The sequence below is a fragment of the Panthera onca genome, chromosome D4 (assembly GCF_046562875.1).
Source record: "Panthera onca isolate mPanOnc1 chromosome D4, mPanOnc1 haplotype 2, whole genome shotgun sequence".
In the NCBI taxonomy this organism is placed as follows: domain Eukaryota; kingdom Metazoa; phylum Chordata; class Mammalia; order Carnivora; family Felidae; genus Panthera; species Panthera onca.
This window is the reverse complement of record NC_138351.1, coordinates 69,025,084-69,050,009: the sequence shown is the minus strand read 5'-3', so window position 1 is coordinate 69,050,009 and position 24,926 is coordinate 69,025,084. Positions and strand designations below refer to the sequence as shown.

General features: G+C 39.3%; 1 protein-coding gene and 1 long non-coding RNA gene across 2 annotated transcripts in view; one reads left to right on the top strand and one right to left on the bottom strand.

The window, feature by feature from the left end:
• RAD23B (RAD23 nucleotide excision repair protein B) overlaps positions 1 to 21,478 on the bottom strand; it is a 47,565-nt gene extending 26,087 nt beyond the window's left edge. The window contains exons 1-3 of the mRNA XM_060609111.3: positions 20,985 to 21,478; positions 2,244 to 2,325; positions 1,870 to 1,949 (exon numbers count right to left, since the gene is read on the bottom strand). Of these exons, the coding sequence (XP_060465094.1) occupies positions 1,870 to 1,949; positions 2,244 to 2,325; positions 20,985 to 21,050 (228 nt within the window). The 5' untranslated portion in view covers positions 21,051 to 21,478. The remainder of the gene's footprint in view (positions 1 to 1,869; positions 1,950 to 2,243; positions 2,326 to 20,984) is intronic.
• LOC132663112 (uncharacterized) overlaps positions 21,479 to 24,926 on the top strand; it is a 46,290-nt gene continuing 42,842 nt past the window's right edge. The window contains exon 1 of the long non-coding RNA XR_009602903.3: positions 21,479 to 21,778. This is a non-coding gene — a long non-coding RNA (uncharacterized LOC132663112). The remainder of the gene's footprint in view (positions 21,779 to 24,926) is intronic.

The window sequence follows — 24,926 nt, the reverse complement described above, 5'->3', positions numbered from 1 at the left end:
AAATGGTTAAACTGGTAAATTTTGTGTTATGTATATTTTAACACAATTAAAAAATACTCAATTGAGACAAAGTTTCCTCATGATTCTGTTCCTTGTATGTAAAGTTTAACATTTAATGGCTAAGTGAAATAAGTCAGAGAAAGACACCGTATGTTTTCACTCATATGTGGATCTTGAGAAACTTAATGGAAGACCATGGAGGAGGGGAAAGGGAAAAAGTCAGAGAGAGGGAGGCAAACCATAAGAGACTCTTGGATACTAAGAACAAACAGGGTTGGTGGGGGGTGGGGGAGACGGGAAAGTGGGTGATGGGCATTGAGGAGGGCACTTGTTGGGATGAGCACTGGGTGTTGTATGGAAACCAATTTGACAATAAATTATGTTAAAAAAACCCAAACATTTAATGAGTAAGTGCTTTAACATAGCAAAATCACAATGGTTCTCTTAATGGATTATACAAACTTTTAAGTCCAACACATGTAAACCGTTTAGCTGCTTTTACTCAGGACAAAAATATGCAGTAATTAAAACTGACTTGCTAACCAGAAGAGACTTTTTTTCTTTGACTCTTTTTTTTTAATTATTTTTTTAATGTTTATATTTGAGAGAGAAGAAGGAGGGAGGGAGGGAGACACAGATTCCAAAGCAGGCTCCAGGCTCTGAGCTGTCAGCACAGAGCCCAATGCAGGGCTCGAACCCACGAACTATGAGATCATGACCTGAGCCGAAGTTGGACACTTAACCGACTGAGCCACCCAGGCACTCCTCTTTGACTCTTAAATATAGAAAAAATCTGAGGGTTGCTGGTAGGGTGCTGGGTGTGGGGAAGGGCTAAATGGGTGACGGACACTAAGGAGGGCATTTGTTGGGATGAGCACTGGGTGTTGTATGTATGTGATGAATCACTAAATTCTACTCCTGAAATCATTATTACACTATGTTAACTAACTTGGATTTAAATAAAATTTAAAAGTTAAAATAAATAAAATTTACTTGCTCATCTCTCTGTATTTCTACTGCATATATTACCTTAAACTTAAAAAAAAATCCTCACATTTATTTTAATAAATGGTTTATAGTCCTTAATAAACTTGGTTTCCAATTACTTATTTAAACCTATTTTCAGGGTTACAAGTATCACTGTTCTCAGATTATGATAATTCAATCCTAAAAATTCATGTCACGAGTACACCACTTCTGTTTTAACTCTCTACTGCATGCTTATGCATCTTTAATTAAAAATATTACAGAATCCTGACAGAACCCATATCCATTCTGTTTTAGAGAAAAACTTTGATAAACTGTCCCAAGTATATTTCAGTCCAATAAATCACAAAAAATTCCCTTTAAAAAACTTCGTCACAACAATGATTCCTTCATTTCTTTAACTGCCTTTTTCTTTTTTAGTTTCTAAAAATCTACCCCATCAACTAAGAAATATCATTGAATTTAGGAGTCTACATGTCTTTTCTGCTTGAGCCTATCAGATCTAGCACATAATTTAACAAGTCTCTTTAAGGCACCCTTATTAAAACCACAAAATAAGAAATATTTATTCTAAGAATCACATTTTTAAATCTTCAAATAATTAGCAATTTTACTACTCCAGCAAAATCTAACAATTTTTACATGATATTTTATCAACTGTTTTAATTTATTTAAAAATGTTTAAGCTATAAATGTATAAAATTATTAACTTTATGGTTCACACAAAGTAAACTTAAAATTTTTAAAAAAACAGCCAAGTGCCTGCCACTATGGATGTGCATAAACTGTATTCACCAAAGTATAAAGGCTGGACTTGGGATCTTTATTTTTTTTAAAAAACCTCGCAAGCATAAAAATATACAGAACAAAGCTAAAACTTACTTTTGTCACCATAACCACCACAAAGTTTTTTTCATCAATTTTATATTCTTTTAGAGCAGTATCATCATTGAGGATTTTGCCTAGTACATTAAGAAAAAAAGAATACATTATTTGAAGCCCATAACCTTTGTCTTACACATAACTGAAGTTAAAACAATTACTAATGTCAATTCTATCAATTAATACTTTCCCCAAAGAAAAACATTAAGTGATCAGTCAAGATAAAGAAAAATATAATTGGAAATATAATCAGGTAAAAAGGCACTAACATTTGATTAAAAGATACCAAACACAAACACTGCGTATGTGTCTGACAGAACGAATTTGTCTACACAATCTGAAAGATAGCATTACTTTCAATATTTAATTCATACCTGCATAAATTAATTTTTGACCTGCTACAGGAAAGGCATCTTTCCCTTTTTCAGATTCAATCTTCTCTTTCAGCGCCTTCACCTAAAGGAAAAATAAACATTTTTTTCTAACAGGTCTAAACAACAAATGACTATCCAGAATCTGAGAAATGCAAGGTAAAATTTTTATACATATATTAATCATTAATACTTGCAAAAACTTAAAGATCATGTCTTCACAATATTGTATTAAAAAAGACTCATTCTTAATGCATATCATTAGGTATAGGTATAAACTTTACCACCAGCTGCTACACATACACAGATTGAAAGAAAAAACTTTTACCAGTTGACTTGATAAATCTACTCAAAATAAAAATTGCAACATCAGAAGTCTTGATTCTCATTATAAAGCTTACGGGCTTATTTCCCACAGAGTAAAAAAGAAAAGCTCTCTAACCTAAAAGGTCTAAGAAAGAAAATAGTCACATCTACAATAAAAATAAGTTAAATACGAATGTTAAAAAGCAAATGATTCAGGGGCGCCTGGATGACTCAGCTGGTTAAGTGTCCAAATCTTGATTTCAGCCCAGGTCGTGATCTCACGGTTTGAGAGTTCAAGCCCTGTGTCAGGCTCTGTGCTCACAGTGGAGAGCCTGCGTGGGATCCTCTCTCTCTCTGCCCCTCCACTAACTGCGCTCTGTCACTCTCTCTCAAAAATAAACAAACAAACAAAAGAAAGGCATATGATTCACTTAAAAACATTTTTTTTAATGTTTATTTCTGAGAGAGACAGAATGTGAGAAGGGGAGGGGCAGAGAGAGAGGGAGACAGAATCTGAAGCAGCCTCCAGGCTCTGAGCTGTCAGCACAGAGCCTGATGCAAATGATTCACTTTAAAAGTGGGATATGTTTCATCATTGTCATCTGAGGGGGCTTCATAAAGATCAATTAGAACATAATTTCTAGAGATGGGGCCTGAACACCTTTATTTTTTTTTTAATGTTTTTCAACATTTATTTATTGTTGAGAGAGAGTGAGCAGGGAAGGGGTAGAGAGAGGGGGAGACAGAATCCAAAGCAAGTTCCAAGCTCTGGGATGTCTGCACAGAGCCTGGATGTGGGGCTCGAAGTCAGGAACTGGGAGATCATGACCTGAGCTGAAGTCATATGCTTAACCAACTGAGCCACCCAGGTGCCCCTGAACACCTGTACTTTTTAAAAAGCTTTACAGGTGGCTCCAAATTTCAGCCTTGGCCGAGGACTACTATCTGTTGTCTCATCTACAAAGAGGTACTGTAACAGATGATCTTTATGATCTCTGTCTTGTAAAATTACATGACAACAGGCTCATTATGAGGTATTTTGAAAATGAGTCCAATTTCTGAAACTAATCAAAAAGCACGGTGGCAGAGGAGTAAAAAAGGCAAGAAGATATAATGGAATTAGTTTCATTACTTTAAAGGCACAAAAATCAAGAGGAAAAATTCCATTCCTTCTATCTCCCAGGATACTTCTAAAAATTGTCTAAGTTGATAGTTCTGAGCTTTAGGTGAAAGACTGCTTGATAGGGATACACAGAGAGAGCACTACTTTCATTACTTTAAAGATACAAGAATCAGGGGCGCCTGGGTGGTTCCGTGGGTTGAGCGTCTGACTTCGGCTCAGGTCATGATCTCACAGCTCTATGAGTTCAAGCCCCACATCAGGCTCTGTGCTGACGGCTTGGAGCCTGGAGCCTGCTTGGGATTCTGTGTCTCCCTTTCTCTCTGCCCCTAACCCATTTGCATTCTGTCTCTGTCTCTCTCAAAAATAAATAAACGTTAAAAAAAAAAACTTAAAGATACAAGAATCAAGGGGGAAAATTCCATTTCCTTCAATTTCCCAGAATACTTCTGAAAACTGTCTAAGTTATAGTTCTAAGCTTTAGGTGAAAAACTAATGCCAGCGCAGAGCCTGATGCAGGGCTTTAACCCACAGATCGTGACCAAGAGTCGAATGCTTAACCAACTGAGCCACCCAGATGCCCCATAAGTAACAGCTTTTAAAAAAAGCACTCAGGGGGGTGCCTGGGTGGCTCAGTCGGTTAAGCGTCCGACTTTGACTCAGGTCATGATCTCGCGGTCCGTGGGTTCAAGCCCTGCGTCAGAAAAAAAGCACTCAGAGAATCTGACGTCAACATCAGTAAACTCAGGATATAAATTCCACAAGATAGTAAATTCTATGCTATGTGTGGGTCAGAATAAAAAAGTACAAGGATTCACAAGTCTAACAACTCTACAGTTGGCCCTTGTTCTATAATTTATGTTGGCAGTTCTGATTTTACCTATATATTCAGCTAACATGTCATGATAAGTGCAGGAAACAAAAGATACTATCCAAATTTCTAAGATAAAGTAACTTTTAAAGACCCATTTATTTAAACCCTATACTGCCAAGAGCAACAATTCTCTAGGTGTGATGAAGGAGCCATAAACATTCATAAGACCTTACTTATCAGGAGGTCTACCAGGTCAAAAGATATTATTTGCCTTTTGTACTCTCATTTTCTCACAAGTATATACTTGAGTTTTCCAGAGGCTACAAAACATGTGACTTCACAAAAGACTGAGTGCAGAAGCAGATGAGAATCTAGCTATCTCTTTCTATTAAGCCAAACATTAAAAAGTTTTGCAAAACAAGGGCCACCTGGGTGGTTAAACGTCTGATTTCTGCTCAGGTCAGAATCTTATGGTTCAAGAGTTCGAGCCCTGCATCCTGCTCTCTGCTATCAGTGCAGAGCCCACTTCCGATCAAGTCATCCCCTCCCCCTCGCCCTCTCAAGCTTGCACACTCTTCTCTCTCAAAAGTAAATAAACATTTTAAGGTGCCTGGGTGACTCAGTCAGTTAAGGGTCAGACTTCAGCTCAGGTCATGGTCTCACGGTTCGTGGGGTTCAAGCCCTGTATCAGGCTCTCTGCCGTCAGCACAGAGCCTACTTCAGATCCTCTGTCTCCATCTCTCTCTACCCCTCCCTTGCTTGTGCGCGCGCTCTCTCTCTCAAAATAAATAAACTTAAAAAAAATTTTTTTAAATAAATAAACACTAAAAACAAGTTTTGAAAGCAAGTAAGATAATGCCAGTCTTACTGTTTTTTGTTGTTTTGGAAAATAATTTTTCACACAAAATGTATTAGTTATAACATTTAATAGGTTTATTATATTTAAATGAATATAATAATTTAAATTTAAATTTATTATATTTAAATGAACATTTAGAAAATTCCTCTGCTTAATTTCTAATACAGTAAATACAAGTACATTGATAAAAGTTATTTTGGGGTCCTCAACAAATTTTAAATGTAAAGGGTCTTGAAAACAAAAAGAGAGGACTGCCTAAGAACTGCTACTTTACATGCTAAATGACTTGCCCGAAGTCAGCTGAGCGACAGCACAGAGCTCAGAGCACTCTGTGGTGAATAATTTCCTTCCATACTTCTTTGTTCAGAGGAGAAGAGATGCAATATTTGCAACTGTGGTTGGTTAAAAAAAAACCTCACAAATGAATGATAGACCACATGTGTTACTATGAGTGATTCTAGTTCTCAGAACAGTACATAGTGGTGGAGCACACAGTAACTGCTCAATTAACACTTGCTGAATGAGTAAATTAATATAGCATAAATATATGTAAGGAAAGGAAAATAAAGAAATATATGAAGCAAAAAATAACGAAAGAAATAAGCAGGAATCTCATTCCTGACAAGAATGTGTAGCCAATTTAGACTTAATTGATATGTATACATAGTTTCTAACCAATGGAAATTATACTTTTATTTCCAGCACCCATAGAATATACACTTTAAAAGTTTAGCCATAAAGACTATTCCACTGTATTTTCATAAGCCCAAACAAATAACGGACCTACTCTCTAGCTTTGTATGTCAAAAGAGTGAGGAAGGGACAAAACCCAAAAACCCTTGTAAGTTTAAAAAAAAAAAAAAAAGCAGGACAAACAACAAGAACAAACACCTCCAATCATTTTGCTCCAAAAAAACCCAAAAACGGGTGATTAAAAAATATTAAGTACATAACAATGAGAACTCTACAGACATCGATACCTATATGATTTGACTAAAAAAGTAATCATAGACTAACATTAAAACTGTTTATTAAAGAAAAATTAATAAACTAAGCATGCATTTCAGACAGAAATAGGACAAATACCAAAAGGAAAAATGCAAAAAAATTGAGAGAGAAATGGTAGAAAATACTTCTTGTGCCAAGAGAAATAAGGGACAAATAAAAGGGCAACAATTCATAAGTATAGTCAATAAAAAGTTCAACCTTATTAGTAACCAAAATCACAAATTTTAGTGTCAGATGTCATTAGTTCAATACACCATCATACTGGAAAAGACAGTGTTGAACAATTCTTGGTGTTATGTGTGAAGAGACAACACTCTCAGAATGGGAGTGTCAAACAATAAAATATTTGAAGGCAATATGTCAAAGTGCAACATTTTTGGGGCGGTGGCCATTCAATCTAGCAATACCACTTCAGAACGTAAAATCAACTTTATATATTTATATATAAACATATATGTAAATATATATAAAAATATATGTGAATACACACACACACACACACACACACACACATCTACTAGAACTAGACTTTAGTTCCGGGTGCACCGACCTGTCCAAAATTCTGGCGTTGTTCCTTAACCTCAACACAATCTTTACTTTCCAATCTACTTAAGTCACCTACCCACACAACACAGGCTGAATCCTGTTATCCCCAAACTTCTCCATCTTTGAAATTGTAAACATCAATCACCTATCCCTACCAGCTCTCAGTAACTATTCACTACACCTGGTCTTGCATTTGGTCCCCAGAGTGCCTACTTTCACTCTGATCTTTATTGCCAGTTCTATTTGGCAAAGACAATAATTCCAATGCTTCTATCACTTTCTTCCCATTATCAGACTTTCTTGTCTTTCTGCTGCTTCCCCCAGGCAAAATTCCACATTTGGACCCACACAACTGAATTTATTTCCATCTGTACTCAACAAAAAATTCACTTTGACCACTCTGTGCTGCCTCCTACCTCACTCAGCTAACAAATCTTACCTTAACTATCCAACCCCTACCTATCCATTTACATCCAATCTTCTACATGCTGGAGAAAATTAAAGATACCCTAAATCCTCACTTCTTTTGGTTCTCCTCCATTCTCCAAGAGGATATTTCAAACCTGCACTCTTCTCTAAATTTGATTGCCAAAACTTCCTCCCCCACTACAGATGACCATCTTCTACTTCATTCAAAATATATCAAGGGCGCCCAGGTGGCTCGGTCAGTTAAACTTCTGACTCTTGATTTTGGATCAGGTCATGATCTCACAGTTCATGAGATCAAACCCCACTTTGGGCTCCATGCAGGAGTATGCTGGGGACTCTCTCTCTGCCCCTCATCCCCAAATTAAAAACAAAGACAAAAATCAGCAGATATCAGAGGGACCCATCCTCCACCTTCTGCCACCAAAGCGACATACTTTCTTTTTTTGCATCCAGATCCACCTAATCTCCTTCCTTCCTATTAAAAATTTTTTTGAACATTTATTCATTTTTCAGAGAGAGAGACAGAATGTGAATGGAGGAGGGGTAGATAGAGAGGGAGACACAGACTCTGAAGGAGGTTCCAGCACTGAGCTGTCAACACAGAGCCCGACGCAGGGCTCGAACTCACGGACCGCGAGATCATGACCTGAGCCGAAGTCGGCTGCTTAACAGACCTAGCCACCCAGGTGCCCCTCCTTTCTTCCTATTAAATGAAAGAGGCATCCCTCTCTTTCAAATCTAATCCTTTTCACTTGTTCCTTGGTTCTCCCTCCAGTGTTCTTCAATACCTTGCTAGTTGTTTCCCACCCTCCCCCAGCTGTATTTTCACCCTCTCCTTCAAGGCCAGTTCATTTCCATTCACACTTAAACAGACCCAATTTTCTATCATCTTTAAAACAAAACAAAAACTTCACAACCCCCCATATTTCTTGCTAGGTATATTCTCCTCCCCTTAGTCTCAGGCATTTTTCAAAAAAAAAAAAAAAAATTAACTACACACATTGTAATACTAGTAACCCCACACCGATTACTCAAGAATGCAATGTAGTGCTGACAGAAGCATGGACTTTATTCCCAATTCTGTTACTTGTTTTTCTCCCTATGCTCAGGATTCCATTAAGACTGTTCTTACCAGTATCTCTAAATTCAGCAAAACCATAACTAGATACTTCTTAGTCCTTCACTACCTTACCTGACCTGTCTCTTAAACAGTACTGACCTGTCTCTCCACACTGTCTTCCTTTGGCTTCCATAAGGCCATACTCCTCAGGATTTCCTCCAATCTCTCTGTTCACTAATTTGTGAAATCCTCTCCTTATCTTTAGTCATACAGACCCAACTCTCTACTGGATACTTTTACTAGATATCCTAGTATAGGCATTTCAACCATAATGTGTTTACTGCAGATGGCTTCTAGACATCTAGTTTGTCTAAACCTTCCCTAACCCAATCAAATGGAACACTTTAAAACAGCTTATAAAGAAAGGCCTTCTTTCTGGATATTACCAAAAACAAACAAACAAACAAACAAACAAACAAACAAAAAGAGGAGGCAGCACCTCTCTACATGGTTTCTCTTGGGAAGGTTATGGCAAGCAACAGATGCAGTTGTGACTCCTCTACTAACTGTGCTGAGTTCCATGCCAATGCTCTTGTTTCAATAAGCAATAAACGAGATGGATCTATAATGGAGCGCTACAGTTCCAATAAATAACCAAGGCCACGCTATCCAAGGCTAATAATAAACAAGAAGGAGGGACTAAACTTTCATTTTGCTGTTTATTTCCCCCTAAATAAAGAATGGAAATTTATTGGGGCGGCTGGGTGGCTCAGTCAGTTAAGCAGCCAACTTCGGCTCAGGTCATGATCTTGCCGTCTATGAGTTCGAGCCCCGCCTGGCCGTGCTGACAGCTCAGAGCCTGGAGCCTGCTTCGGATTCTGTGTCTCCCTCTCTCTCTGCCCCTCCCCTGCTCGTGCTCTGTCTCTCTCAAAAGTAAATAAACATTAAAAAAAAAAAAAAAAAAAAATGAATGGAAGTTTTTCATCAACTCAACTATCAACAAAGCATGGCTGACAATCAAGAAATCAAACTTTTTTCCTAGCCACATACTTCTTTTTCTCTTATATAATTGTGTGCATTTTAAAGGAAAAACATACTCTGTATCTAACATTAAACATGGTTGACAATCACAATAGTCTATTAAAAAGTGCCAACATAAAATCTGATCAATTATCCTGTTTCATCCCATTCCCATGAGATGCGTGTCTCTTCTTCCACCTTCCTCACATCAAATCATTCATCCAGTGGTTCCAACTTACCATCTAATTATTTCCCAGTGTGAACATTACTTTGCATCCCATGGTACTACCTTAGTTCAGGCCAACAACCATTAAAAGTAGTCATTTTCATTCAACAAACTTAAGTTGTAGGTTTCAAACATAAAAATGTTTTATAAATTATATCCCCATGATAGTAAATGTCGTTTTGCATGTCAGTCTTTTTTTTTTTTGGCATGTCAGTCTTCTTATACGGCACTTTTGCACAAGATTTCTAGGACTATAGCTTGTTGATTGGGTTAGCAACTGAATATTTATGATAATCCAGTTTCCTCAATATTACAATATATTTTCCTTATTACTGTTATAATTACATATACCGTAAAAAGATTTATGCAAGCTTTAATGGGTAGCCCTGAAGTACAGAGGCTGAATGAATAACAGCTCATGGATGCTATGTACTTAGCACATGCCAGGCAGTATATTAAGAGCTTCCCAATATTTAACTCAATTTAATCTGTGCCTCATCTCCTATTTGAATCCTGGCTAGTGCTACTGTGGAAGCTGATATTTGAGAACAACAACAAATGTTGATATTTGTGAGCGCTAATGCAGGCAAATTTGAGTTCCTTTGATCCAGCAGCTCTGCATCTGGAAATCAAAGCTGAAGAGATGTTTACAAAAACACTTTAAAGATACACGAACAAGTTATGTGTTCTACACTACTGTTCCTAACACTGAAAACAACCCTAAACATTCATCAATGGTAAAATATATTACTGCAGATGCATTCATTTAAATACAATGCAATACAAGAACAATACTATTCATGCAAGGTACTCACTGAATACATGCATATATGAATGAATGACGTATTTATAATTATAAAGGGCAAAAGCTAGTTGCTAAGCAAGTGATTTTTAAGAACATAGTGAAATTATGTTTATATATTACACATAGGTAAAAAAAAAACACCTGTCTAGCAGCAAACAGAGTCCATAGTGGTTATTTGGACCAGGGGCATAAAGGCTTCTACTTTTTTATATACTGTAGTAACTATAACAAGCCTAGATTATGTTAGTAATTTAAGGGAAACAACCACTGCTTACTAATATCACAGAAGAATATACTGCAATTTTGAGGAGTCTGCACTAAAAAAGAAAATTCTAGAGTGCCCAGCCAGCTCAGTTGGTAGAGCATGCAACTCGTGATATTGATGTCTTGAGTTTGAACCCCACGCTGGGTGTAGAGATTACTTAAAAAAAAAAAAAAAAAAAAGTCTAAGGCAGTACTCTAATACCTACTTAAATTCCGAAAAATAAGAGCAACCAAAATTTGGCAATTAACATTAGCAAAAGGAAAGAGTCCCAAACCTAAATATGTTTACAAAAGGATTTCATAGATTGTGTGCATCTATGGGGGCAATGTTTTTGGTTTTCTTTTTCCTTTTGATTCCTTAAGTGGTATCCTTCCATTTGGGAAACTAGCATAGGCACCAAGGAGTATTTTCTGGATTCCTCTCCCCAAAGTATATTTCTGCGAATTCTAAAGATAGATTTGATGGTAAAAAAGTCAGTTTACTAGTGCAATAGGAAAAATCTTCCCACTGGACCCAAGGAATAAAAGAATGTAGCAAAAGTAAAGAGTTTTTTTTTTTTTTATTACTGACAGTACAGTATTAATAATGAATGAACATGGGAATGCAATTGGTGCAGCCACTCTAGAAAACAGTATGGAGACTCCTCAAAAAACTAAAACTAGAACTACCCTATGACCCAGCAATTGCACTACTAGGCATTTATCCAAGGGATACAGGTGTGCTGTTTCGAAGGGACACATGCACCCCCATGTTTATAGCAGCACTATCAACAATAGCCAAAGTATGGAAACGGCTCAAATGTCCATTGATGAATGAATGGATAAAGAAGATGTGGTGTGTATATATATATATATATATATATATATATATATATATATACACACACACAATGGAGTATTACCGGCAATGAAAAAGAATGAAACCTTGCCGTTTGCAACTATGTGGATGGAACTGGAGGGTATTATGCTAAGCGAAATTAGAGAAAGACAAAAATCCTATGACTTCACTCATATGAGGACTTTAAGAGACAAAACAGATGAACATAAGGGAAGGGAAACAAAAATAATATAAAAACAGGGAGGGGGACAAAACAGAAGAGCCTCATAAATATGGAGAACAAACAGAGGGTTACTGGAGGGGTTGTGGGAGGGGGGATGGGCTAAATGGGTAAGGGCCACTAAGGAATCTACCCCTGAAATCATTGTTGCACTATATGCTAACTAATTTGGATGTAAATTTAAAAAAATAAAAAATAAAATAAAATAATGTATGAACAGACAGTATATATAAAGGCAATCAATTCTCAAACAGGGTTATGATCCAAAAGGCTATGATTTTAAATATAATTTGAAGTTCAGAACCTATTCTTCCCATACAAACTATGATATTTAAGCTACTCCAACTATTCATGCCAATTTAATTAATCTATTCTAAAATATATTCCTAACAATATGATTTCAACGAGATTAAAACCGACACACTTTGAAAACTGATTAAGTAGAAAAGTAGAAACTCTTAAGATACCTGTAAACTTTTAAAGTTTCTATAGGCAGAGAATGAATCTAATACACTACAAAAAAGTCACCTACCTAATTTACCCAAAGTGTGAGGGGGAGAGGAAGGAGTGACAAATAATTTTTATCTACCTGTTTGAAGTATTTAGGATCTGTTCATACGTATTAGTCATTTGCGGCCAGTCTACCTCCTCTCCTAGAAAAGGTTTATGTAATGTATAAAAGGTTTATAAAGTTCATTCAGTATAAAATTAGCTCTTGGAGAAACTACATAAAGAATTTTTCCAAACTTATAGGGAACAGATGGTGTGGTGTCCTTCAGCAGAATTCACTGTGCTACGGCAAGCTCAAATTTAGCACATTTCTTTCCAAAAGCAACAGAAATTTTATACATTACCTATCAAACCATCTTATAATTTCCAAACTAAAGAAAGCAGAACACTGCTCTTAAAAACTGTTCGAAACTGCCGATCACATCAAGCTGACCCAGTCCGAGGATACCACATTCACACAGACTTTTTGTAAAAAAAGATAGTAAAGACAGTGATCAAAATAATGGAAAACTGATGAAAGCACAATTTGTTGAAAAAAAGTTGCATGCATTTATTTCTAATTTCACAATTCGCTAAAAATTTTCAGATCCATGATCTCTTTTGATTTTCACATCAACTCTACAAGGAAGGCAGGGAAGTTATTACTTCTATTTTACTAATGAGAAAAGAGATTTAAGTGCTCAAGGACAGAGGATAACTACAAAGTGGGGGGAAAAAACTCTTCCCTAGACTAGCAGTGCTGTGATGTATTTGAAAGAGAGCAAAATGTAAAAACAAGTAAACAGACTCAAGAGTTACCATTAAGTTTTTGCTATAAAGAGCAGCAGGGAAACGAGGCAGTAGCCAAAGAGGGATGTGGAGACAAGGGAGAGTTTTATTAAAATTGGGAAAACAAACATTCTACGATGGAAAAATCAATGAGGCAGAAGAGAAAAGTTGAACTGGGAGTGGGCCCTTCACAGGCGAAGTAGAGCAACCAAAATGCTGTGGAAAAGTAGGACTAGCCTCAGCACCACCCACCATAGATAGCTACCCACAACAAAAGGAGACTAGAAGAAGTAGGTAGTTCTGGTAGGATTCCGCAAAAGTTCTTCTGTTCCAATTGTTTCTATATTCTCAACAAAATCTTAAATCTGGGGTCATCAGCTGACAATAAGGATTGTATATGAAATCTGCCTATGACAGCAGAAGAGTGAATGGACAGACTAGTGGAGAGTACTACCAGGCAGTAAAAGGGCCCAACGAAGGTTAATGTTCATGAATTTTAGGTGAGACAAATCAATGTGGCTATGTGTCTTCTAGCTACACAGGTGTAAGCACAACAGAACTGAATTTAATCACATCTGGGGTTTTCCGAGCAGAAACAATGAAGTGAGAGTGGGACCACGTTGCCAGGCACAGCCACAGTTCTAAGCACTCTGTGTATGATCTCAAAATCATAAAACCTTCCAAACAACCATATGAGGTTAGTACTTCCAGTGGCAGTACCCTCATTTTAAGCTGAGGAAACAGGCACATAACTGGGTAACTTGCCCAAGGTCACAGAGCAAGTGGTACAGCCAGGATTGAAATTCAGGCAGTCTGGTTCCAGAGATATGCTATGCTGACCCTTGCAAGAAAGCGATTATAATCACTGACCCTATTTTAGCTGGGCAAGAGTGGAAGCAATAACATGAAGGGAAGGTCAGCAAAGAGAAGTATGAATCAAATGAATTATAGGTCTCATTAGAACTAGAATCAGAGGAAAGGTAAAGTAGGATACTAAAAACAGATTACTGGGGATGGGGGAAGTTTGTTACTGGTAATAAGATCTAATTACCAGTCATGGGACTGAATAATTGAGGGAGCAGAAGGAAAGATCACCGGATGAGACATTAAGGATTACAAGACCAGGGTACAGGCAAGATACATATATACTGAAACTACCAGAGCCATTGACTGTGTGATGGCAGCAAGTTACTAATCGCATTGGCCTTCATTTCTTCTTTTTAAATCATACACTGTTACATATTTTCCACAATTCTAGTGTGGGGTTTTAAAATACGTCTACCATATGCTGTGGAGCTCAGAACTATGATAACTTTCACACGTTTTTAACACAGAGATAAAAGGAGCTACATCAGGAAAAATGACAATGTCAAAATAACAATATATGTCCATAGCTACTATCTACACTTCCTCATCTCCCATTCACTTCTCAATCTACTCAAACATAAGTTTTGGCTCCAACACTGCATGGAGATTACTTGTCAGGGTCATTAATGAACTACCAAGCTGCCAAAACCAAAGGGCATGTCTCTTTTGAATTCTCAAGCATCAGACACATTTGATCCTTTCCTCCTTCTTGCAACATTTTTTCTTGGATTCTTCCTACCTCAAAGATTGCTCCTTGACTGACTCTTCACTATCCCATCTCCACGTGAAATCTTCAATTCTAAACCAACTTCAACCCCAGGACCCATCCTATTACCTAGCAACATTCTCACCATGGTTCTTCAATTCTAGAAGCATACTATTAATTACATATAGTGGATAATTTAGGGTTCATTTTTCAGAAGGAATAGGCATTGAAAAAGACTGCTAAATAATCTCATCCAGTCCCGCGGATTGAAGTCAACCACATATGCTGCCTATTGTCAGGTCTCTATCTCTAACCAAAACTTTTCTGTGGGACAGAGGTTCATTACAAATCTCCGTGCCATCTCTACTTGAAAGTTTTGTTTTGTTTTTTTAATGTTTAAATGTTATTTGAGAAAGAGAGAGAGCAAGAGAGAGAATGTGCTTGCGCAACTGGAAGAGGGGCAGAGAGAGAGAGAGAGAGAGAGAGAGAGAGAGAGAGAGAATCCCAAGGAGGCTCCACACTCAGTGCAGAGCCTGTTGTGGGGTTCAATCCCAACAACTGTGAAAGATCACGACCTAAGCCAAAATCAAGAGTAGGATGTTTAACCGACTGAGCCACACAGGCACCCTTCTTCTTTAATGTTTAATAAGCATCTTAAACTTAAATCTTAAATTCCCACCGCAACCCCAAACCTGCTCCTCTCCCAGCCCTCCACATGTGAGAAAAGAACACAAGTATTCGCATAATTTATACAACCTAAATCTAAGTTTAATCCTCAATTTCTCAATTTTCCCCATTCCAACCCATCAAAAATTCTTTCATATCTACTCTCCCAAACATATCTCAAATCCATTCACTTTTCATCATATCTTAAACAGGTCAAAACCCTGTTTAAGACTACAGTACAAGCCTAACACAGTACAAGCCTAACTGATCTCCGTGCTTTCACTCTTGCTCATCCTACTATCCATTTTCCATACAGCAAAGTAACCTTTAAAATCATAAAAGAAATAATTTTCCTCCTCTGCCTAAAATCCCCTAAAGGCTTCTTCCTATTTTACCTTGAAAACCCCTACCTTAGAACAAAGTCCTACAGGCTCTGGCCCCTTGCCTAACTCAGATCTATTACCTCCCTTCACCCTCACCTACCAGATCAGCATACAGGCCTTTTTTGATTCCCAAAACACACTCTTAAAAGGTCTTTCCCCACAGAAAACACTCTTCTCCATGGGAGTAATTATTATTCAGATCTCAGTTTAAATGTCACTGTATTCAAAAAGGCCTTCTGTGACTAGTCAATTTAAAAGTAGCCACCCAGTCATGTACTATCATATTACCTCATCCTATTTCAGTTCTCTATATAGCTCTTAGCATTATCTGGTTATTAAAATTTGTTTTTAAACGGATTTGTTCCATTATAAAATATGCACTGTAACAGCAGGACAAGATATTTAAAGTGCTCAACAAATATTAGATAAATCAACATACAAACATTGGGGGATCACTAACTTGATAGTTCACTAGAAGAATGTATTCAACTCATTCAAAAGATGTTTACTAAATGCCTACTATGTGCTAGGTATAGGAAGAGCAAAATTCTGGCAGAAATCATACCAGATTTCCCAGGTACTTCCAGTATTGTGATTTACCAATATGCCAACAAATCTTAATTTCATCTCTGTGATACAGTATTTTAATACATTTATTCTTCTTGTTTTAATAATCTAGGAAACTTCTATAATAAAGTACTATCTCCAGCACAACCATATTAAAATGTAATAAACTGCAATAGGAACAAGTTGCTAATAAATGATGTCTAACAAATACCATATACTATACAAGTACAAAACAGCATTTTACAGCATAATCACCAACATTATACAAATAAACCACAAAGCAAGGTAATTCTTTGTAGATTACTGTACAGTATGCTAAGTGTGCAGTCTACAGTAATTAAAACTGTTTTATCTTTACAATTTTCTTGTCCAAAACTTCCAACGTATATATACAGCTTTGATGTGTTAATATAATCGCATTTCAGCTTCTTCATTTAAAGTTTCATGTCAGACTTATTATTTTTTTTCCCAGTTATTCAAAGCACACAACAGTGACAAGGGTTAGCATATTGAAGGATTAAATCTGTATATCACATATTCTTTCTTGTCATCATTTTCACAGATACAATAAGATCTGCAACGTATTACAATCATTTCAAGTTTTGTTCTAATCTACCTGTTCCGGGTTGGGTTGAAGTAATAGCAAAAGGGTTTTTGAAGTTAAAGCAATGGGTTGTTGAAGTAATAGCGAAAGAGAAAAAACTAAGTGACTTTGGATCTGAGCTTTAAAAAAAAAACTATTCCATTTTCCTCTAAATGTCCATCACATGACCAAATTTCAAAAAAAGTTGTTTTCTAACGTTTATTTATTTTTGACAGATAGAGCCCAAGTGGGGAAGGGGCAGAGAGAGAGAGGGAGACAGAGGATCTGAAGCAGGCTCCGCACTGACAGCAGAGAGTCCGACATGAGGCTGGAACCCACAAACCATGAGCTCATGACCTGAGCCAAATTCGGACACTTAACCAACTGAGCCACCCAGGCGCCCCACCAACTTTCAAAATTTTAAAGAATTTTATACAAGTAGCAGTCTATTAGACATCTCAGAATGCTAATTTCTATTTTTTTTTTTTTACAGTAAATCATCTCTTTAAAACAAAGCTTCACATAATTAAGAATATTCTCTTTTAGCAATGGTCTTCTCATCCAACCTACTCATTTTGTTTCTATCTTGTTTGAATATTTTATAAGGGATGCATTACTATCGTGATAATAAAAACATTGTTTTCCATTGGTTAACACTAAAGGCAGTGCATGCTAATGGTCAAACAAATGGTACAAAATGGCTGATTAAGTGTCAAGAAAATTTTGGCGGTTAAAAAAGATGGAGAGGAGGGGCGCCTGGGTGGCTCAGTCGGTTAAGCATCCGACTTCGGCTCAGGTCATGATCCCGCAGTTTGTGACTTCAAGCCCAGGTTTGGGCTCTGTGCTGACAGCTCAGAGCCTGGAACCTGCTTCAGATTCTGTGTCTCCCCCTCTCTCTGCCCCTCCCCTGCTCACACTCTGTGTCTGACTCTCAATAATAAATAAACGTTAAAAAATTTTTTTTAATTAAAATAAAAAGAGGGAGAAGAGTTTCAGCATTCAAAAACTAAAGCAAACACAAACAATTTAAAAACAAATCCTGTTCCTTTTTCCACTTTGTACATCTCCTACTCTATAGCTATTGAGCCACTAGGTCAGCAAGGCTCCCAGAAGACCCAGACAGACCCTGTCCAAACATGCCTGTATTCCTCCAATGCTGCCACTCAAAGACCACTAAACATATAGATGTTCAACAAATGAATCACTCTCATGATTCCTATATCCCAGTCCTTTTTTTTCCTTTATTTTTGCTCTTGCACATCTGAAGCTCTTACGACTTTCTATATTGGCCACTTGAAGTTACTTAATTTTCTTAATTCCTTCTAGGTAAACATCAAACAAGGGCAAACCTTTGAATAGCCAAAACACAAGTCTCAGAGAGCAAAAACTGTTCATTTTATGTGGATCTCCTTACAGGTCTCACTAAAATCCTGTTTTCTCCGCTTTATTAAAAAATCTATTTCTAATATCCCCGGTTACCTAGTTTTCACCACAAATTAGAAACAGGACACTTAGAGTCTCCCTATATTAATAGAACATTCATCGTTTCTTTCCTTACAGTAATTCTACTAAAATACTGTATCAAAAATAGATATTAGGGGCATCTGGGTGGTTAGGCAGCCGACTTCAGCTCAGGTGATCTCAAGGTTTGTTCAAGCCCGCATCAGGCTCTGTGCTGACAGCTCAGAGCCTAGAGCCTGGAGCCTGCTTTGGATTCTGTGTCTCCCTCTCTCTGCTCTTCCCCTGGTTGTACTCTCTCTCTTTCTCAAAAATAAACATTAAAAAAATTAAAAATATATAGATATTATAAAAAATCACTATAAACATTTCTGAAATTTAAGTCCACTAAAATGAAATCCTACAAGGGGTTCCTGGCTGGCTCAATTGGTGGAGCACGGGACCCTTGATCTTGGGGTTGTAAGCTCAAGCTTCACACTGGGTGTAAAGATTACCTAAAAATGAAATCTTAAAAAAAAGAAAAGAAAGAAATCCTACAAATCATGTTAATGTAAATGCTCCATATCAATGATTAAATGTTTTCATTTCTTGCTCCAAACAATGCTAGTTTTTATATTTGTATAAAAAGTAACACAATTATATTTAGAAAAATAGCAACAAAAAGCTGAAAAAGCCAATCTCCATGACAACGAACTTTCTAAAAATACGCTTTTAGAAGCGTATTATATTTATAATTCGTGTAACATAAGACATTCCCTTGTAAATAAACTGGTAAACAGCAAATATAGTTAAGAATATATACAAAAGCAATACTGGCTCTAAAATAATTAATGCACAAAATGCCTACAAATCTTACAGAACAGCCAGTAGAGCTATAGAAAGTCAGGGCATAACTTCAATTAATCCACAGATATTTACAAAAACCTCCTTGAGGCTTCAATAATTCTGGAATTAATTCAGAACATTACAAGCTGGTAAAGTTCCTGTGGCACCAGTATTACTGCAAAGAACCAAAGTCAAATAGACATTTTATAAAAAGTTTCGTCTGAAAACGTTAAACAGACAGCTGCGCTTTAACTTTCATCCTTTACCTTACTAGTACACACTAAGCCATAAAGAAACATTCAAGAAAAATCTGACTTTTATTAGTAATATCAATCCACAGGGTGTTGTCAGTTACTCAGGATACTGAAAAGTTACTCATCTATAATTGCTATCTCCTGTACTTTAAGAATTTATCACAAAGCATACTTCTACATATTATTGAAATAAAATTATTTTGTGCCACAATTCCACAAAGATTGGAAACTATGTTTCTTAAATAATTGAAGATGTAGAAAACTTGAGGTTAAGTGAGACAGTTTAGTAAAACTTAACACTACATCCTCACCCAAAGACAGCCATTGCTAATGATCGATTTCATTTACTAACGACCAATTAAATACCATTATATCCTCACATCTCCGAAAGGCAGGTACATAGCAAATAAGTTAGAGGCACAAATGGTACTGGTCTATTTAACACCAAGAACCCTGATCTCCACCAAAAATAGAATCAACTGTTTTTTTAAATATAGATTGTTAAAAAGTAGCTAGTTTAAACTTAACATGTCAATCTTAATGGTGTACAGGAACCACAATTCAAAAACAAAAGCAATAGATTTACACCGGTGGCGTTTTTAGATTCTTGGCATAAAGTTGTACTGACATCTTGCAGTCACAAATACAGACGATGGCACGAGAATTTATCACGTGGACTTTCGAAGTGTTCGTGGGTTTGACGACAGAAGAGATTCAAAGTTTTTATTTTCTTTTTTTCTTCCCTGAAATTCTGTTATTTGGGGGCCGGGGGAAGGGTGCAGGGTTTCCAATACCTACATTAGAAGACTTCTACCACAGAGGAGTCATTAACCTGGAGTTGAGCGTGAGCCTGGATTTGAAGGGCTCTAACGCAGAAAATCTCACCACCACACAGGCCTGGAAGTGCGAATTACGTATGGGTGTGGGCTTGGTGGCGGGAGAACTGCGGCTAAACGATTCACGATAGTATATGCAAATAAAAGGATTACCAGTTCTGGAGAAGAGGCAAATAATTCATTTTCACCACTCACCTTTCGCTCTGCGGCTGACGGAACCTGATAGCTTTTTTTAAAAAGCTCATTATCTTCAGTTACCACCTCCTAGACCTTAGCGCCTAACCAGGTCCGAGCAGGGGTAGTGGCAACGCCTACAACTCCCTCCCGCACCTAAGCACCCAGAGAGCCCGGCTCCATCACCGAGGAGGCCTTGACCTCCCCTCCCCCTCTGGCCCCACTACCGAGAGCTCCCGGGCCCAGGCCTCCTGTGCCCGGCGGCCGTGTGCTCCACGCCATCTGCCACCAGGGCCTCGGCGTCCGGCTACTGCTTCCCCTTACTCCTGCCACAAAGCCTGCGGCCAACTCCGAAGGCTCGCGTGGGCCGCATGCCGCCGCGGCCCTGAGTCCTCAGGCCTTAACCAGCTCCCGGAGCTCGAGTCCCACGCTCGCTGCACACTCCCGGGTGTGCTGAGGGCTCTCTTCGATCGGGAGCTCTGCCGGGCCCTGCTCGGAGCTGAAGCCCAGGCCCAGCGCACAGAACCACCGCACCGCCCCCCGCTCAGGCCCGGCGGCCCCCTAGCGCTCCCCGAGGCCCGCGCGCGGCCGCCCCCGCCCTGCCCTGGCCCCGCGCTCCCCACCGCTCGCACCGTCTCGTCGGGGTCTATGTCGATCTTGAAGGTCTGCTGCTGGAGGGTCTTCAGGGTGACCAGCATGGTGCCGCCGCGCAGCTCCGCTGCCGGGCCTGCTCCGGGTGCTGGCCGCTGGGCGGGGTCTGTGGCCTGGCGGGGCCCCGGGGTCGCCCGCGCTCCTAGCGCACTCGGGAGGAAGGCGGTGGGGGTGGGGGCTTGTCACATTCGCCCTGCGGAGCGGCCTCTCCCCCAGCCCTGGGCCCGGGCCGCGCCGCTGCCTCCGCGACTGCGGCCTTCCCCGAGAGTTTGGGCCGCCGTGCTTCCTCACGCGCCCGGCGCCAGCCACTGAGTCCAAGAGGCACGAGGGGTCTGCGAGACAAGCAGAGAATCCGCTAGCTCACCACAAGCTGGTGGCCGCCATCAACGTGACTCGCCGAGACGCGCCCCCTCCCCCACCCGAAAAAATCTGGGGGATGGGGCCGGGCTGGCTAAGCACGCAGGCGTAGGGTGCGGCGAGGCTGTGCGCAGGCGCAGCCAAGAACTCCGCCCCGGAATTGGGGCTGGACGGATTGCGGCTCTGGAATGTCGGCGGCCTGGATCGAGCGTGCGCAGGCGCAGTCAGTGGGCGTCTCGAGGGCTGTCGGGGCTTCCTTGTGGCGTCTGCACCCGGGGCGTTCTCCCGCTGGTTGCTGCTCCGCCTACGTCCAGGCTCCTCCCGGCTGCCTGAGTTGCGCAATCCGTAGCCGGGGAAGCGCTACGTGGAGACCGCGCTAAGTGGAAGCCGAGCTCTGGAGCTGGGGAACAGGAGGGCGGTAGGTTGAGGCGGGGTTTGAGTGAAAGGATCGTGGTAACCACGGTACTGGGCCGGCGCTTACTGGGCGCTTGCCGTGTGGATGAGCCACTGTGGTGACGACTCTGATCCTTTACTCCTGAGAGCGCAGACCCCTGTGCCACACTGCCTGGGTGGACCTTGGGCGTAAATAGAAGGACCGATATAGTAGGTCAAGTTCTTTCACTCCTCTGGGCGGAACTGTCCAGTGGCTGCTGTCACCTATAAGTCAGACTGCTTGCAACTGGATACATAGCCCTTGCCTTTCACCACGTCTCCCTCCTCTCCCTTGCGCTCGGGTGGTTGGTGGGTACTAGGCACGTGCTCCTGCCTGAGAGCCTGCCTTTGCACTTGTGCCCGCTCCTGAGTCCTCTTTACCCAGATGCTTGAGTGGCGGCTCACTGTCTCGCCTCCTTCAAACCTTTGCTCAAAAGTCACCTTCTCAGTGAGGTCTACCCTAATACTCGGCTGAAAACCGTAACTACACTAGCTTTATTATCCTGTTCTGTTATCTCTATAGCATTTATCATCTTATAATTACTAGATAATATACATATTTATTAAGTTGATCATCGTTCTTTTCCTCAAACCCCAGACTGAAACTGCACAAAAGCGAGGATTTTGTTGTGTTAACCGATGTGTGAAGAAACGTGCCTGACAGCAGGCACACGATAAATATTGGAATGGGTAAATGTGCTTCCAGACCCTCATCAGAAAGGCACAGATAATAATAACTCAACTCCATTGATTTTGGAGGGGGGTGTTGAATAACGTATGTAAAAACTTAGTACAAGGAACATAGTAAGCATCACCTTAGTAGTTAGCTATTTGTAGTATGCTCATTTACAGATAAGAAAAGTGGAGTGCAGAGATGCTGAGTAATGTGCCTGGAGTCACCCACCTAGTAAGTGACAGATGCAGCATTTGAACCCAAGCAGAATAACTCCAGAGAACTTGCTTCAGGTGTCTGGCTGCTCTCAGTAATGTACACATTTGACATAAAGTGGTTCAAGTATAAAGGAAAATAACAGTTATACCACTAACCATGTGGCCAGTTGCAAATTACATCTCTGTGCCATGATTCTGACTGATATAATGTCCCTGCTGGGTTTTTCTTGGATCTTAGCGCTCAGATATAATTCTTCCATGGAACTTTCTTTCCCTGACCAACTTCCTTCTCCACTGACCTGGCATTTCCCCTTTCACAGCACATATCTCCTTGTATTGTAATACAATATCTAATCCGCTGTGGTCTGTATTCCTGTATATCCACTGTTGGTCACCAGGTGATCTGATCTTGTCCTTTGTTTTGAAATACCTCCAGCTTGGACCTGTCCCCTTCGGTGTAGACAGAGTTAGCTAATTGCCTAAACAATATCTTCACTTAGAGTATAACAACCTTCTGAAGACTATCACAACCAAACAGAACCATTGATTTTTGTCTGGACCTCTCTTCCCCCTGAAACCTGCTTTTCTCCCAGTCTTCCCCCATTTTAGTTCACGATACCAGTATCTACCCAGGTGCTCAGATCAAAAATCTAGTCATCATCCCTGGTAAATCTCTCCTTTGTTCCTGTCTTCCCATCCACCATATCTAATCCATTATCGAGTCCTGTCAACTTTATTCTCCAAATTATATCCCAAATTCAGCCATTTTTACCATTTCTAATTGTACAGCCTTAGGCTAACCCGTCATTATCTTTCACCTGCCTCCCAACTCCACTTCTATTCTTTTCCCCATTAGCCTCCCCAGCAATCAGAGTAGTCTTTTCAACCGTAAATCAAATCATGTCACATCTATTCTTTTTTTTATGTTTATTTATTTTTGAGAGAGAGAGAGAGGCAGAGAGAGGGAGACACAATACGAAGCAGGCTCCAGGCTCTGAGCTGTCAGCACAGAGCCTGATGTGAGGTTTGAACTCACGAACTGTGAGATCATGACCTGAGCCAAAGTTGGATGCTTAACCAACTGAGCCGCCCGGGCACCCCTCACATCTATTCTTAATACCTAATTACACTTGAGAATAAAATTCAAACTCTTTACCTGGCTTTTAAGAATTCACATGGTCTGAGTCCTGCCAGGTTCTCTGGCCTCATCTCTTTTCTTCTGTCTCTGGCTTATTCACTGCCATCCCTCTGCACCAGCTTTCTCTCATGCTCCAAGCAGGCTAAGCTGGTTCTCACCTCTGCAGTTTGCAGTAATGGTCACTTGAGCCTGAAACTGTCTTCCTACATCTTTGAATGGCTAACTCCTTTTCCTCATTCAGATTGCAGGTCCTATTTTACTTCCTTGGAGAGCATTTCTGCAAAAACTGCAATGATCTATAATAAACGTATAATAACCCTCTAGGTGAGGCTCCATCCTACTCTGTTTATGTGGTTAATTTCATTTGGGCCCCAACAAAACTACGTGAGATAGGTGCAACATTACCCTGGCTTAAATTTTTTCATGGACCTACTTGAAATTATATTTTTCAACCTGTTTATGGCCTGTCTCACAATACTACTCGCTTCCCATCTCTGTATTTTAGGGGCAGAAACTCATTTGCCTTACTCATGGTCTTTCCCAAGCACCTAGAACAGTGCCTGGAACACAGTAGGTGCTCAGTAGTGTATGTTGACTGACTCCCAACTCATTTGTAAGCTCCATGAGGCCAGGTGTTGTGTCAATCTTGCTCATAATGGTATCTTTAAAGTATAGTGCAATGTGAATACTCAATATGCATTGGCTGAAAAAATGGTGAAGGAACTTTAGTTAACAGTCATTTTAGTTGAAATTTAAATAGTTGTAAGAAAGCCTGTGAAAACATTTTATAATTTATTGTAGTTTTTTTATATTTTATTATAAATTTCATTCACTTATAATATGAAGTTATAACTTACTGTTATTATAACATAACCTTTTATTATATTAAATTTATTATACTTTTATTTATTGTATTTATTTGTTATAATTAAAACCTTTCCTGCTACAACTACTGTTATCCATCTGAAGTAAAAGGGCAGTGAGAAATGCCTCTCCATATATTGGAGTATATTTTTAAAAAAATCTTTTGCTTGTGGCAAAATAAATCGATATTTAGAAATATTGATTTAGAAATATTCTAGAAATATCTAGAAATAACCACCGT